This window comes from Lagenorhynchus albirostris, chromosome 17 (assembly GCF_949774975.1).
Source record: "Lagenorhynchus albirostris chromosome 17, mLagAlb1.1, whole genome shotgun sequence".
NCBI classification, from domain to species: Eukaryota; Metazoa; Chordata; class Mammalia; order Artiodactyla; family Delphinidae; genus Lagenorhynchus; species Lagenorhynchus albirostris.
In genome coordinates, this window is record NC_083111.1 from 73,112,502 (window position 1) to 73,129,246 (window position 16,745).

General features: G+C 48.0%; 1 protein-coding gene across 1 annotated transcript in view; it reads right to left on the reverse strand.

Annotated features, from left to right (window-relative positions):
• OC90 (otoconin 90) overlaps positions 1-16,745 on the reverse strand; it is a 31,768-nt gene that overhangs the window by 3,654 nt on the left and 11,369 nt on the right. Inside the window, exons 4-11 of the mRNA XM_060127744.1 lie at positions 14,492-14,666; positions 12,282-12,394; positions 10,245-10,373; positions 10,051-10,092; positions 8,719-8,787; positions 4,421-4,480; positions 2,640-2,756; positions 1,843-2,014 (exon numbers count right to left, since the gene is read on the reverse strand). Coding sequence (XP_059983727.1) covers positions 1,843-2,014; positions 2,640-2,756; positions 4,421-4,480; positions 8,719-8,787; positions 10,051-10,092; positions 10,245-10,373; positions 12,282-12,394; positions 14,492-14,666 — 877 coding nt within the window. The remainder of the gene's footprint in view (positions 1-1,842; positions 2,015-2,639; positions 2,757-4,420; positions 4,481-8,718; positions 8,788-10,050; positions 10,093-10,244; positions 10,374-12,281; positions 12,395-14,491; positions 14,667-16,745) is intronic.

The following is a 16,745-nucleotide window of genomic DNA, read 5'->3' on the forward strand; positions in this document are numbered from 1 at the left end:
TTGTGGCTTTTCGGTAGTGCTTGTGCTTGACCACGTATGGGCTTCACCACCCATTCCATGGTGCCGGCAGTAGGAGGAGGAACCATCCACCTCTCACATCACATTAGCCTGTGTGGGATGAGAACTGCAGCCCCCATTCTGCTGTTATGACAGCCGAGCCACTGTCTTGTGTGGCATTCGGCTGGGGTGGGTGGCGGTGGATAGTTTATATAATAGTTAAAATCTAAAGTCAGTGAATCAGAAATCATATATGATCCAACTACCGTTGAAAACCATTCACATGTCTCAGGATATAAAGTATGCATGGTTTGGAAAAGACACTGTTGCAGAAAATAATATCATTTTGACTAACCCTTCCTTGTTCAAGGCTATGGCTTTCCATTTTTCCATTTCTTCCTAATGGACATCAAGGAAGCTGTATCATAGCTCACTTGCTGCCTGGTCAGATCTCATATTTTTTGTGAAATATGGTCAGTAGTCAGGAAACCTCTTCAACAGCACCCATATTCTTCCCATAGGGTTCAGCAGAACGCAGTGACTCCTGCTACCTAAACTTCTGTTTTGCCTTATCTCACTGAGTGCTGTGGACTCAGGAACAATGCTTAAATGGTTCTCTGTCTTGGAGAGTAGAGGGCATGTTGTCAAGCCCCATGATGAAAACACAGTGATTCCACAGTGTGGTATACACTTTGCTAGAATAAAAACTTCTTCACTATCACCTGGTGGGAGGTAAATCTTCTGAAGTCTGCCTGGGCAGCAGAGCCCCTGATTTCCCGGAATACCCTGCAAAGGTTGCATGATGGGGCGGGATGACTGTGCAGTGGAGACAGGAGAGCTATTGTGGAGGTAGGTGGGTGCGTGAGTCATACAGCCATGCAGACACCACGTGACCTGCAGTGGACATGTTCCATGTTCGTGCCAGTACTGTATCCCTTTGTGTTAACTACAGTAAGACTCGTCTTTTTCACTCTCAGCTATAGTTGTTGATTCTCCCCTGGCAAGCCCAACATCGGAGGCGGACATACACAATTTCACTAGAGCTCTAACTGGCTGTGAACTGCGTGAGTTTAGTCTTTAAACCTGATCAGTTCTGCTCTCAGCATCTTCCTCTAACTCATCTCCAGGTTGAGTTCCCCATCGTTTCCTCGGTGTCCCCACTGCATTTGTTACAGCAGGTGGTACTTTGTTGAATTGTCCATGTCTCTCACTCAGCAACGTCTCATGGGGCAGAGGCAGTTTGTTTTAATCCGCTTTGTTTAGGTTTTTATGTCTCCAGCACCTTAGCACAGTGCCCAACACAGAGCAAAAGCACAATAAATGTAGGCTGCATGCCTATATAAATGAAGGAATAAATTGATGAATGCATGAGGTCAGTGAAAATTCTTCCAAGAACAGTAGGTAAAAAATTTGACAATTATGCTTAAAAGTTGTTGAGAAGCTCATTTCAGTGTGTCATCCTGCAGAGCAAATCAACTAGGGACCCCAATTCTACACGCTGCTCATTGCAAAATAGGCAGATTTGGGGTCTTCTGAAGTGTCTTTGCAGATTGACCGTCTTAGAGCAGCTGGGCAGTATTCGTGGTGGAGCTCTAGACCAAATCGAAAGATCTGGGTCTGCCCGGCTCTGCCCCTTTGTGGCTGAAGGACCTCAGACAGGTCAGCCTCGGAGCCTCAACTGCTCATCAGGAAAATGGGACCATAATGGCAACAGGCCCTCCTGAGTGAAATAATGCTACTCGGCGAGCTCTCTGTGAGCCCGAAGCGATGTCCGACATCGAGGAAGGCTGTCATCTCTCACTGCAGCACCAACACCGCCCACCCGCCATCCTCACCCGGCCGTACCTGTCCAGAGCGTCCCTTGGCTCGCCTCGTCCTTCCTGCCCACAGTAACAGCCGTAAGATTCAAATTCCTCCGGGCACCGGGATGTCAGACAAAAGAGCATCTCTCCAAGCTGTGGCATCACCCAAGTGTTGTCCCCGCTTCCCAGGTGCAGGAAGGTGAACCTGTCACAGGCTGATGAGAAACAAGGACTCTCTGTCTCTCTCTCTGGCCGCCTTCTCCTCTCCCCTCCTCAGCCTGCAACTTGTGCTAAGCTAGGCGAAAGTCCACTGTGCAAACTCCATTGTCCTCAGTTCAGAGGGGGAAGAACCACGAAGCCGGAGGCCTGCGCAGGGCTCCTCCCCAGCCCCCCTCTCGAGAGCCTTGCATGCGTGGAGGGCTTGCCCAGGCATGAGCAGAGTCCTCCTGTGTGTCGCACTGGCTGTGGCTGCTTGCCGGTGCGGGGCCTTTGCCAAGGCACCCAAGGGAGGAGAACCATCCAAACCCAAGTGTTTCATTCTTTCCAGCAAACCACGCTGCGCATGACGCCAAGCTCTTTCCTTCAGGGCCAGTAAGAGCGACAAGAGCCCTCGGTCAGGGGTTCCTTTCCCCGGCTCGGCCTCCAGCCGCTGATGGCTGCAGGCTCATCTGCCCGCTCTGAGAATCGAAGTGCTCAAGCGGCAGGAGGGATGGCGCCTCCTAGTGGCACCAAGTGGGACAGTCACAGTACGATGCGGTAGCCGAAGGGGGTTGGTTAACGACTTCACCAGGGGATCCCGAGGCCGGGAGAGGACAGACATCTCTGCCTGCTTCTGCTCACCTTTTCCAGATGTCTCCTCAGGACCACTTCTGACGGATGACACAGCCAACCCCAGAGATTTAATGCCGGCAGGGACGATGGTTACACCTTTAGCTGTGGCAACAATCTCTGCAGACCCTGAAAACACATACCTTTATGGTCCGTATCTGAAAAGTGGTTCAAGAGGAGGTTTGCAGATGGACATGTAGTCAGGGCCAAATGCAGACAGAGCATCGGGAGAGTGTCTTCAAACTGGGTCTGCAGGCATCAGGGCAGAGACTCGGGGATCCATGGACACTACGTGAGAATTTCCAAATTTCCTACGATAACATTAAAACTGACAGGACCCCAAGCTAGGCCACCTGGATGACATCTCGTGGGCGAGAAAAGTCATAGCCTCTTAGGCCTATATTTGTGCTGTGTTTACCATCATGAGCCTGCCGAGCGAAGGTCCATGATGATGCTCGCGGGTGAAGAGATAAAAAGAATGGTGGAGAGATTAAGCCAACTCACAGTACTCAGGAATGCAGACTCCTCAAAGCACTGCGTCAGCTTCTCCTCGTACTCAGAATTAAGTGCAAGGTCCTCTCCATGGCCGTCAAGGCTGCCCGTGATGTGGCTCTGCCTGCCCCATGCAGGCTCCCTGGCACTGTCTGGATCTCCCTTTGCTCTCAGACCTCAGTCCCACCAGCTCCTTTGGCTGGAGGCAGAGAGGTCTCCAATCCACAGGCCAGATCTCCAGCCCGGTGTGGTCCAGACCAAGGGAGCCTCAGTAGGCTCTGTGCCCACTCATCTGCTGACCCAGGCTCAGCTCCCAGAGCTCTGGGTAAGACCTGGGCCTCTGACTTGCAGTCCTTCCCCAAATCCACCATATTGGTTTGCTTTATACATCTGGGCTTCTGTCTCAGCTTGCTCAACACTGGTCCTCATGGGTTAGAAGCAGCCCTTTAGTAGTTCTGTCGTAACCTCAGTCTCCTAGGTTTAGTATCCTGCCCAGCTCTCCAACCCCACAAAGGTGAATCAGAGGGAACAGTGTAAAATAATGAGCTACCTTTATTTTCTATTAAAAATGGGTACAGGATTTCTGTTTACTTGTTTTCAAATAATAGTAGGCACTGTTGGCCCCTGGCATGTGCATATGAATGTAAATTGGTTCAGTTTTTCTCCAGGGCAACTTGGCAACATATTGAGAGCCCTGAAATGATTATACCTTTTATCCAGCAATTCAACTTTAGGCATGTATCAGAAGTGGATGGGCATAAAGAAAGTGCATATCTATTATTTATAATAACACATGTTGGAAATAACTGGTTAAACAATTTATAGGATTCCATACAAGAAACTATTGCACAGCCTCTAAAAATCATGTTACAGAAAAATATTTCATGTCAGGGGAATATCTTCTCATTGTATGAAGTGATACAATGCAGACTGCAAAACCGTGGCTGCCAAGTGGTCTCAGATTCATTTTATTTATGTTCACAGATGTGCTCACTGTGGGTTGGGGCAGACTGGGGGAAAGCATCCTCAAATATTAAAAGTCGCCGTTTTTATAACGTGGATTTAAATAGACAGCTAAGTATAGTTTTCTATATTTTTCTAAATGCATCTCTTTAGCAGGTAGGTTTCAATATCTTCCTACTAATGGATCTATTTTCTGATTGCACTTGTCTAATTTTGGGCTGGGGATATAAAAGTAAATTGGCTTCAGTGATTTCTTTCATTCTGGGGAACACACTTGCTTTCATAAATATATGGGGGACAACAATATATACAACATATACAAAGCTGAGCACGCTTACCTGGAGAAGGTATGGCCCTTGCATCTTCTGTGTCTTCCTGGACTTGGCCTGGTTCTGTCCCTAGAAGAAGAGAGAGGGAGTAGGCATTAACTCCAGTCTGTCCCATCTTGGTCTTCAGAGGCAGCTCCCATCCCACTGAGCCCAGGAGGCAACGTGCTCCTTGCTCTACCCCTGGTCGCCTCCCAGGAGAGCTGTGAGGGCAGGGTCCCTGCTGAGCTAAAAAAACCCCAGACTCAGGCTTGCTGATAAACACAGTCGCAACTTGTCATGCTAGAAGCAGGTGAGGCTGTTGAAATACTTTGAGAAAGCAGACTTCTCCAGAATTTGAATGAAAATAAATAAACATAAAAATCGCATTTTTTGAACAGAGGAGAATAAGGCAGCAGAACTGTGTGATTCCAGTTGCTTGTGGTGTGGCTCTAGGAAGGCTGCTGAGCCCTGGTTTCTTTGTGAAATGAAATCTGTTGCTGTTTAACAGTCACTAAGCTTCTCGTATGCTGTAGAATGAGTGTGTGTTTCCCCCCAACCCAGATTCATATATTGAAACCTAACCCCCAACAGGATGGCATTTGGAGATGGGACTTTGAGAGGTGATTAAGTCATGAGGGTAGATCCCTTGTGATGGGATTAGTGTCCTTATAAAAGGGACCCCAGAGAGTTCCCTCATCCCTTCTCCCATGTGAGGACACAGTGAAAAGGTAGCCAGCCGTCCATAACTAAGAAGTGGACTCTTACCGGAACTTGACGATGCTGGCATCTTGATCTTGGACTTCCAGAGCCATGAGAAATGAATGACTGTTGTATATAAGCCACCCAGTCTGTGGTACTTTGTTATAGCAGCCAGAATGAACTAAGACTTACTACATGCCGTAGACAGCACTAAGTGTTTCGATTACATTAACTCAATAACAACCCCGTGAGTTAGTACTACGCTCACCCTCATTCACAGAGGAGAAAGGGGACACACTTGCTCAAGGTCACGGAGCCAGGAAATGGTGACATGCAAACCTGGGCCACCTGGCTAAAGTTGACCCACTTAACCACTATGCTAGGCTACTGTTTCCCTTCTGGCTGTACCCCAGAGAGCCAGAGGTGGGAACTCCAAAATGCTTTGGAAAGGAAGGAACTGCCTTAACTTCAATGTGCCAAAGACCAAGTTTATGATGATGTTATGTGAAAATCAGGCTTTGAAATTTCCTGATGTGCACACGAATGCTCAGCAAAGAGAGAAGATCTTGGCAGTTCTAAGCTGGGGCAGATGGTTCTTGTCAAAGGCAGAATGTACAGATTCAGAACTAAAGGAATACTAAGCTGTACTACCCTGGGGAAATGACCCCACCTCTCAGAGCTCCTCCTTCATCTGTAAAATGGGGATAACAGCGGGCCTCTAGGGTGAGGGAAGATTAACTCAGAGAAGGTGCATGGGGCCTAGGAACCCGCCGACACATCGGAGGTCCTCAACAATGTCACTGCGTATTAAGCAAGGAATCCATTTGTTAGTCACTCTTAGTATTAGTAAACCGTTATTATCAGTTATTTATACTTATTAATAAAGGAGCCATGGTTGTTAATGACCACAAGTAAAGTAAATATGTTAATTCTTCTGATGACATCTCGGTCTAGATATTTTTAAGTAGGAGGTTGTTCTCTGTGAATCATTATTGTATAACAGAAAGCCTGAATGAAGTCTGGGGTTAGAAACCAGTCTACAAGTCACTGCTGAATGACAGGGCTTTTAACCTCCCAGAGCCCCAGTTTCTGATATAATCTGCAGAATGGGTATAATAATATTTCCTCCAGACCATGTCAAAAACTGGTCACCAGAACTGAACACAAATATTTAGATGGCATTTCTCCACTGGGTTTCTTGCTGTCCTCCTATGTAGTCCCCTCTGCTTACTTGTCCTGGAGAGAATGGTCAGTCGGGCAGCTCTGGTCTCAGCTGCCACTGTGAAAGGAAACCACCACATCTCAGTTACCAACCCAGCTCAGCACCTCAGCTGGGCAGAGGAGAGAAGGCCCGTGGCAATCTGATCAGAGTATGTCTGGATGTTGTTGCACCATTCCTTCCCAATTCAGTGAACAAGAGGCCAGATAAGGGCCAGTGCTGTGTTTAGGCAAAGAGACCAGCAAATGACCTCTTTGGGAGAAAGGGCCATTATTTCCCCTGGTTGGAATGGCTTTGTTGGGGAAGGCAGCTGAAGAGGGAGTTCAGGTCTAGAAGTAAGGATGGAGACAGTGGAAGCCTCAAATCTCAGCCCTACCACCCAGCTCTCGGCTTGGACAACTTCTTTCTCCATCTCAATGTACCATCTCAATATGGAGGTTACAGCAGTTATTTCATAGGGTGGTATGAGCATTAAATAAGATTATGTATTTTAGGCAAGTCGTCCAGTATCCTGCATGTGATTTGACATTGTATGCGGTTTTTTATAGTCACACTAGAATTTTTGGAAGAAGATGCTGGCCCAGAATCTTCCCATGCTCTGTCTCATTCTCCGGTCACCACAACGGACTGGGATAATCATCCCTTTCCAGAGATTGGTAAACTATGGCCCTGCCCTCAGCCCATTTTTGTAAATAAAGTTTTATTGGCACCACAGCCACACCCATCCAGTTACAGATTGTCTATGGCTGCTTTTCTGCTGCAGTGGCAGAGTTGGGTAGTTGCGACAGAGATCCTCTGGTCCACAAAGTCTAAAATATTTACTATCTGGCCCTTAACATAAAAAAATGCTGATACCTGCTTTATGCAGAGGGGAGATTAAAGCTTAAAGAGCATAAACCACGATTCCCAAGTCACACAGATGAAAACTAGGAGAGCAGGGAATCCATCCCAAATCTGCCTGACTCCAAAACATAATTTCATCCCATAATGGTGAGAGAACAACTACAAACCCCAGACCTTTTCCTCACAAACTGTCCCACCTGCACCTGCATGATTGATTTTTGAGCCCGCATTCAGGCTGCCCCCTCCTCTGAGGGCATTTGTGGTCACTGCCTAGGTCATGGATGTGAGGGGGTGAGTGCGTGTGTGTTGGGGAGCGAAGATGAGAGTGTATCCCCTCACTTCCTCCCGTTGGACTCTAGACTCGTTGAGGAACCTTATTTACTTTGAGACTTTTCCAGGGTTGTGCCACAAAGGGATGATGGGATGATGGTTCAGGCTGAAGAAAGTGGAAAATGTACGAATTTGGGGTTATTTTGTGATTGTCTGGTGGGGCCGTGAAGCCTGCAGCTTATCCTCAATTTAGAAGGGACATGGCCACTGCCGGTCATGCTGGGAATGGCTGCCGGTCGGAAGCAGGGCGTGTGGTGGAGCTTTGGTTTGGTGTTGGTGCCATTTCCTCTTTTCTCTGGACCCGGTCTCCAAGGCACGGGCTGTCGGGAAGCCGTTGGGGCTGACACGCCCTTGGACATGGAGGATGGCTGGGGGTGAACACATGAGCCTCTGCTTTTAACCTGGCAGAAGCAGCAGCAGCAACAGCAGAGGAGAGCAATACACAAACTTGTAGGGCGGTGGGTGTGCAGCGGGATCTCCCTGAGGTGAAGGGTTGCCAGATTTAGCAAATAAAAACCCAGGATGCCCAGTTCAATTTGGATTTCGCATGAACAAAAGATACAATTTTAGTAGAAGTAAGTCCCATGCAAATCCTGGGACATACTTATATTAACGAAGTATGTGGTGTTGATCTGAAGTTCAATGTCAGATGGTCGAGGGCGGGGTCTGCGCTTTATCTGACAGTTCTCCTAAGGTGGGACTAGGAGTGCGGGAGAAAGCTGAGCAAGTAGAGAAGAGATTTGGCAGTCAAAAGGAAGTAGGAGGCGTTCTAGAATGTTCCTGAGGCAGTTCCATTGGAAGCCCAGGCAGGGGGCACTTTAAGGGAGAGAATCCCAGCAAGCAGGCAGCTGGGACAATCAAGACACGGCAGAAGGAGACTCACAGACTCTGAAAACAAACTTACGGCTACCAAAGGGGAAACATGGAGGGGGATAAGCTAGGAGTTTGGGATTAACAAATACACACTGCTATATATAAAACAGATAACCAACAAGGACCTACTGTAGAGCACAGGGATCTCTACTCGATACTCTGTAATAACCTACATGGGCAAAGAATCTGAAAAAGAATAGATATATGTATATGTATAAATGAGTCACTGCTGTACACCTGAAACTAACACAACATTGTAAATCGACTATACTCCAATTAAAAAAATTAAAAAAAGAAAAAAAAGAAAGCTACTCTACCAAAAAAAAACAAAACAAAACAACCCACGGATATTTGGGTTCCATACCGGTCCCCCTGTGTTCATCTTCTCCTGAGAGGGCCGTCAGGCTGGAGTCCGTGGGCTCCACAGGGACCACTGCAAAAAGAGCCCCCAGGAGCAACGAGTGAGGGATGCAAGTGCCAAGGGTCCCCAAGGACAGGCTGGATGGCTGGATGGGGCAGGAGGATAAGGGGGCTGTAAAAGACGTTCCCAGAAGGGCTGCTTGTCCTGCCTCGGGATACCTCTGCCTCTCGCACACCGCCCAGGACACAGGGGTGCCCAGCAAGGCCCCCCCTCGGGAGGGACTCCAGCCAGGGCTGGGTTCTGGTGGGGAAGGCGACACCATTGGACACAGGCTGTGGCGATGAAAGGGCTGCAAACTCCGAAGGTTTTTGCCTATGGAGTGTGGTCCCAATTTGAGAAGACCTGTGTTCAAAGGGAAGGCAGATGGCAGAGAGAAAAGGGCGCTGACTCAGAACGTCCACAGAGATACAACCCGCGCGCACACACGCAGCCATACACACACGTCAGCCTATACATGCCCATACACAAACCCACACGTGCACACACGCATACACACTCATAGGCACGGGCACACCGGCATCCACGCACACACAGCCATATCGGCTTCCTCTTTAACAAACACTGCAGTGCTAATTCTGAGAAAGAGAGCCCGGCCCCAGGAAAGGAGGGATGGTTGGCCGAGGTGCACCTCGAACTTCCCATCCCCGGGTACCCACAGTATTGGGACTGAAAGATCGTGGGAACTTTGGCAGACAAGGAATGATGGGCATAAACTTAACTCTCACTTTTTTCATAAGATGCATGTTTTAGAGTCAGAATCATCCCTTGCTTAGTTCAGTAGACAGTTATAAGGAGGCTACCCTGTCCTGAAAAGTGACACACGAGAAAACAGCTTCCCCTTCAAGGAGCCTCACCTGGATCCAGGCAGCTCCTTGTGCTGCAGGCTCTGGGGGGCAGAGGAGGGGGACAGCCGGTCTGTTCCCGGGAGGCCTCAGTGGCCAGGAGCGCCCCCAGCCGGGAGGGCCCTTGCCCCATCTGAGCACTGGACCCTGTCCTGCTTACAACTATAGGCCAAGAGAAAGAACCTGGGGTCTCCGTCCTAACTGGATTAAATTCACACCTGTCTACGTAGAAAGGGCCATTTGACTCTGGGTGTGAACTGAGTTTATCAGAAGTAATGGCGTCTCTGGCTGGGGGATGTGGGCACGCCTTCAGTGCCATGGGTCACTCCAGCTTCGGTGAGGCAGGCCGGGTGGAGGAGGTGTATCCACCCACTCCCATCAGTAGCCGGAGCCCTGTGGTCCAAACAAGAGCAGCTTCCCGAGAAGACCTTACCTCTGGGCAGAAGTGTCAGCAGCTCTTTCCTGCTGGTTGTCTCTGAAGAGAAAGCACATGAGAGAAGTGGTTTTGGAGAATGTTAGAAGGTGCTGGACTTGGCATCTGAAGAAACACAGCTACGATTGGTCCCATACCAGCTCCCGCCGCAGATCGCCATCCCCACCGCTGATGCAGGGCCTGGATCTTCCTACCTGGAGGCTGAGCCAGACAGAAGGACGTGTCCAGAAGGTTCAGGGAAGAGTTGATACCGGACTCAGCCAAGCACTCTATGGCAGCCTTGTCACAGGAACACAGCAGGTGCCCACAAGCATCCCCGGACTCTGTACACAGAGCGAGGGCAGAGCAGACCGGGAGAGCTCATTGGGAATCCTAAGAGGTGGGGCAAACTCTAAAACTGACTCCCGCTCTGCCCCCAAAGCCCTGATTCTCTTGCGGTTTTCTTCATCTCATCCACGCCAGCTCCATGCCTTCAGCCGTGTGGGCCCAGCCTGGGAGCCATAGGCGCTCCTTTTCTCCTGCACTTACACCCGATCCACCAGGCCGTCCTACCGGCTACTTGCAACCTATTTGAGTCTGACATGCGTCCCCCATCTCCACCCCCCGATCACCCCCTGCCTAGGTGATTGAGTGACCTCACTGGCCCCCCCGCCTCCTGCCCAGCTGCCCAGCCTCTTCTCACTGAGGGGCCAGAACGGTCCTTTTCAAACCCAGGTTTCAAACTATACCTTTGTGTGTGTGTGTGTTCAGAACTTTGAGCAACTTCCGCACTCAAAGTAAAAGCCACTGCCCCCTGTTCCTTCTCAAACCTCACCTTCTTGCACTCCTCCCCCGTCTCCCCACTTCTGACCCACTGTCCCCCTTGTTTCTGAAACACCAGGCACCTGGAGCCTGGGGTCCACCACAGCTGCTTCCTCTATCTGCTCTTCTCCTGAGTAGCAGGCATCCCTTCTCTCAGTCTGTGCTCAACTGTCACCTTCCCAAGGAGGCTTCTCTTGACTTTCTTATTTAAATAGGAACCCACACCCCAGCCCTCCCTATGCCTTTCCTCTGATTTATTTTCTTCCGCAGATCTTAGCATTATCTAACATACCATATGATTTGTTTCTGACATTTTCGGTGTCTGACAACCAAGAGGAAATTCCAGAAGGTCAGGGTACTCCCAACACGTAGGCGCTTGTCTTACACTTGGTGTAGGTGCTCAGCGCGCGTGAGTTGAGCGAGTGAATGAATGAGTCATGTTTCTTCGTGTTCACTGTGTTCCTCACCTTGTAACTTACACCCTTCCTGATGCTCTGAACTCCAGCCAGTCCATGTGACCTGGACTGTGGGACCAGTCAAACCTGGGTTCAAACTCTGCCTTAGCCACTTAGCAGCTATGTGACTTTGGGCAAGTTATTTAATTTCTCTGAGCTTCCCTCGCCTTGTCTGAAAACTGGGGATAATGACCCCCATCTAATAGGGTTGTTCGGACGATCAGAGTTGCTGTGTATAACATCCGTGGCACATAACAGGCACTCAGAGACGGTGCCCTAATATACTACCCCAGCTTGCCATGGTCCTCTTCCCTCAATGCCTTTGCCTATTCTTCTTCTGCCGGGATTGTCCAGAGACATGAAATAAAATTCCTGGAGTCACCCAGCTAGTAACGTGGAGGGCTGAGATTTGACCCGACGTGTGTGCCTGATTCCTACAACCACACCAGCCTTATTCATCCCTCGTGGACTCAACTTCTGTCACTGAGTTCTCAGCAGATACCAGTCACCATATTAACTGTTTTACACTTAACATTGTTTACATTTCTTAAATGTAACATTGTTTTACATGTAAGCAGTACTTAGTTTTTATAACAAATCTCTGAAGCAGGTTTTCTCCTCCCCATTATGAGGTTCCCAGTTGTTAAGCAGAAGGTCAGGGTATTCCCCCTAAATCATACAGTGCATAAGTAGTAAGCTGTTTGCTCTTCTCAAGCGGCCAGGCTCGGTACGAGCATAAAATTGTAGATCAAATAATCTGCTGAGCAGCTATTGTTTCAATTCAAAAAGAATTTGTTGTGCCTCTACTCCATGCAAGGTACAGATGCCATGGATCTGGCCCTTGTAGGGCTCCAAGTATACACAGTGATGTTGCCAACGGTGATGATGATGAGGGTGGACCCTGGGAGCCTGGGCCTACAATCTCTGAACTGTCATTTCTCAGCCCAGCCTCCTGGGACACCTGGAGATGCTTACCACAGGTGATACTCTTGCTGACACAGTTGACATCTGTGCTAAGCTTGGCGGGGTCTTGCAGACAGTCGATCTCAGCAGCCTGCTCGTAACACCTGCGATGCTGGAAGCAACAGCTGTGGCACGATGGGGAAGGGTCAGGGTGAGAGTGTGGGTTAGGGTCAGAAGAGGGGCAGGCAGCACATGATTACTCTTTGTCTCTGCTTGGTTTCTGGCAGTGGCCTTTTCCAAATGCTTAGGGTATACATACACACACACACACACGCACACACACACGATATTTGAATTGTATTACCTATGCAGCAGTTGCTATTCTTATGAGCATTTACATATGTGAAAAGTGAGACACATAAAGCTCTGTAACTTGCCAAGGTCAAGGTTGATCACAGAGAGAGGCTGACACTAGACAAGGGAGTCAGGTGGCGCTTGCAGTGCACGCAGCAAGCAGTGGAAACCAGTGTAAAGCAGAAGACACACAGGCAGCTGTATGGGCAAGCTACTAAGTTCCTCACATTACCCAACTCCTGAGAATTTGGGGGAGTCAAGAGAATGTCTGTAAAGGCCCTGTCATGTGGTTGACACTCAATAAACTGTGGCAGTGTTTTTGGAATCTGGCGTGCAAGTTCGAGGTGGAAATAATCTATCCTCCAGGAGTCTGGAAATTCCCACCTCCATCACCTGCAACGTGTAAAGTAATTGGAATTGGGTAGGCCCACCATTCTGCCAGTTCTGGCCATCAACGCTTTGATCATTCAGACAGGGATGAATTACTGCTTCATTTCTTTGACTTCTAGGTTTGTGGGTGTTTTAATACCTAAAGGAAATGGTAAGGGAGGACCTGAAAGGAAAACGCATTCCCAGAAATGGTTCTGGCACTGTGCCCCGAACAGATTCAGCCCCCCCCTTTCTGAATGTCAACGGGCTGGCTTATGGTCCCAGAAACAACACACTGCCCTTCTGGTGCAGAAACAGCTTACGCCAATGGGAATCCTTCCCTATCTCCTGGGAGTCTGCGTAGATGAAAGCACACACTTTATCACACTGGATTTGGGCACAAATGTAATACCAGTGAGGTGCAGACATGGTCCTGGAGTAGGGGTGAGATGTGGGTTCAATTTCCTGGTTCCACACTCCTGTTGCTGCTGCAGTTACTATAGCTCCAATTACCACTATTACGACTACTACTTCTACTACTCCTACTGCTACTACTACTACTACCAACACCACGTTACAGTTTTGTTAGTACTGATGCTATTACTACTATTATTACTATTACTACAGCTACAGCTACAACTATTCTGCTACTACTGTTACTACCACCACCACCACCACCATTACAGTTTCATTAGTACTGATGCTATTAATACTATTATTACTATTACTGTTACTACAGCTACTGTGACAACTGTTCTACTACTACTATTACTACTACTACTACCGCCACCACCATTACAGTTTTATTAGTACTGATGCTATTACTGCTATTATTACTATTACTATTACTACAGCTACTGTGACAACTATTCCACTACTACTGTTACTACTACTACTAACAGCACCACCACCACCACCAGTTTACTAGTACTGCTGCTGCTGCTGTCACTACTGTTATTACCACTGTTACTATTAATACTACTATAGCTACCTAGACAATTGTTACTACTAATGTTGTTACTATTACTACTACTATTACAGCCTGACTGTGACTCCCACAATACTATTACTACTATCACTACTACTACTACAGCCCTACTAATGTTGTTATCAATCGCAAATACTCTTGCAGACCTAATAAGCCAGGCAAATCCCAATCACTTTAACTTGTATTTGCTCATGTAATCCTAAACAATAACTCTAGGAGGTAGGTGTTATTATTACCGCCATTTAATAGATGAATAAATGGACCACAAAGAAGTAAAAGAACGTGCCTAACATCACAGAGTCCCTTAGGAACAGAGAATTGGAGGTACTGGGTTATAGGTGATATGCATAAAACTCTAACAGATACCACCAACTTGTCCTAATTGACCCTCCTGCTACCAGTAGCTACTTGCCATATCCTTGCTAACCCCGGATGCTTCTAAGATTTTAAATTTTATTGCACACACCCACACACACCTGCACACACAACGAAGCCAGGGGAGTTTTCCGCATCTGTGCTCCGCCCAGGCCTCAGCCGGGCTTCCACGAGCTCACGTTTTGGTCGTGCTCACCTGTCAGACTCGTCCACAGGCAGCCCTTCCATCTCAAACCTGCAGGCACAGCCGTAGTCTTCGAAGTCCCGGGGGCAGAGACCAGCCACACACTTCATACCATTCACGAACTGGAGCAGTGCGGGGAAGTTGGTGAAGACATCCTGCAGCCAGGTGAAGTGAGAGCCCAGGCAGTCTGGGGAGGGGAGGAGGGTGCACCAGGAGCCAGAGTTGAGGAGGGAGCCCCCTTCTCGGGTGGATGGTGCCTTATCACCTACTAAGCACCTGCTGTGTACTTAGGACAATTCTAGACAATTGAAGGGAAGCAGGTTTACTAGCCGTGGTCCCTGTTGGTTGCCACCTGACAGCCATTCATCCCTCTTCCTTACCAACAAAACTGAAGAGCACTCAAGGAAGGTAACCTCCTCCCCAAGTCCCTGGGAATGTTTACTAGTCATTCTTGGCTCATCGTGGTAATCCCATGCTTCCAAGACAAGGGCTAGTCTAGGGCTGAGCATGAAACCCAAATGTGACCCCAAAACCCTAAGGGTGAGACTGTTAGAAGCTTTGGGGAAATACTTCTTTCTTAATAAAGCATAAAGGCATGTAAGAGGGTCCTTCTGAGCTACACCTTTCTCCTTCCTTGAATATGGGGAGGATATGTTGGCTGGAATTGCAGCAACCACCTTGCAGCCATGAGGCTCCAAGCCTAAAGCTGAAAAACTATTATGTCCAGGGTGGCAGTGGGGTAATATAGAGAACAAACCTGCTGGGTCTCTGATACCTGTGCTGAGCTACTGTACCAATGCTGGTGCCTTCAGATGGCTTATGTGAGATCATTAAATGTCTTTATTATTTAAGTCACTATTAGTTTGCTGAATGGATCCCTGATGATAACAGTCCTGGCAATAAAGAAGTATGAATCAGTGCAGGAAGAGAAGGGGTACAGACACCAATAACTTGCGGGCACCCGCTGTGTGCCAGAGACTGTGGTAAGTGCTGTATTTTATTTTTTATTTTATTTTTAACCTCTTTATTGACGCATAATCGCTTTACAATGGTGTGTTAGTGCTTTAAATAGTACAATAGTTAAAACTGATGGAGTGAGTAATGCTTTATAAAGCTTTCATTTGGTCTATGATCCCATAAACTTCTTGGGTTTTTCGTTTGTTTGTTTGCTTGTTTTTGGCAGCACCACGTTTTTGGCAGCCAGATCTTAGTTCCCTGACCAGGGATTGAACTCGCGCCCTTGGCAGTGAAAGCTCGGAGTCCTAACCACTGGACCACCAGGGAATTCCCCCCCCATAAACTTCTTGTTAATCCTGTAAGGCAGATGCTATTCTGTCACCTCCCTTTCATGGGTAAAGAAATAGAAGGTCAGAGACGTGCCCGAGGTATCCACCAGCAACAATGACTTATCCTAAACAAAAATGCTCTTGCACACAAAATGGGCAAGAAAACAGTATCCACCTTTTTGACTCTACAACTCGTGGTCGCCCTCTCTGCTCTCTGCCTTTCTGATTGGATGATCATCAGGTGCTTAATGAGGTGACCCCATAGCACCGATTTAAACACACAGGGTCATCGTGGGGAGCTTGGGGAGATCCAAAGTTGTTTGTGAGGACCACGTCCACCTCGACTGTTCACTGCTCTTCTAGTTTCTTCCTACCTCATTCAAACTTCCCTTCCCGCCTTTTGTTTCCACACAGCCTTATCAGAAACATGAATACATGATTCTACGCTGATGGAAAAAGCCACCCTAAGGTTTATGTGTATGTGTATGTGTTTATAGAAACATGCATTTTCATTCAAGAGCTTCCAGGGCACCTGCACTTAGTCATACATACATTTTAAGTGCAGTTTTACGCGCAGCACTGTCTAATCCCATAGCAGTTCAGAGTCACCTTGCTCATGTCCATCTTACTATAATCTTATTTTGGGTACTTTTAGTCATCAGTGATGGGAATCATCGTAATGCCGTGTGATTAACAGTCAAATAATAGATATATAACTGATCAGTGGAATGCTTCTTCAACTTTATGTATATTCAGTAGTTGAGAAGGAAAAATAAAACCACTTTTGTGGAAGGGGACCAAGCTCTGGACTCAGAGGAGACCTTGTCCCTTCTGGCTGTGTGGCTTTGGGCAAGTCCCTAACTCCTTTGGCTCAGTTTCTTGCCTGTAAAGTAGGGATGCCATTCCCCTCCTGGCCAGGTTGAGGTCAGGATGAATGAGGGAAGGACAACGAAGCCACCTGGCAACTCAGTGACTCACTG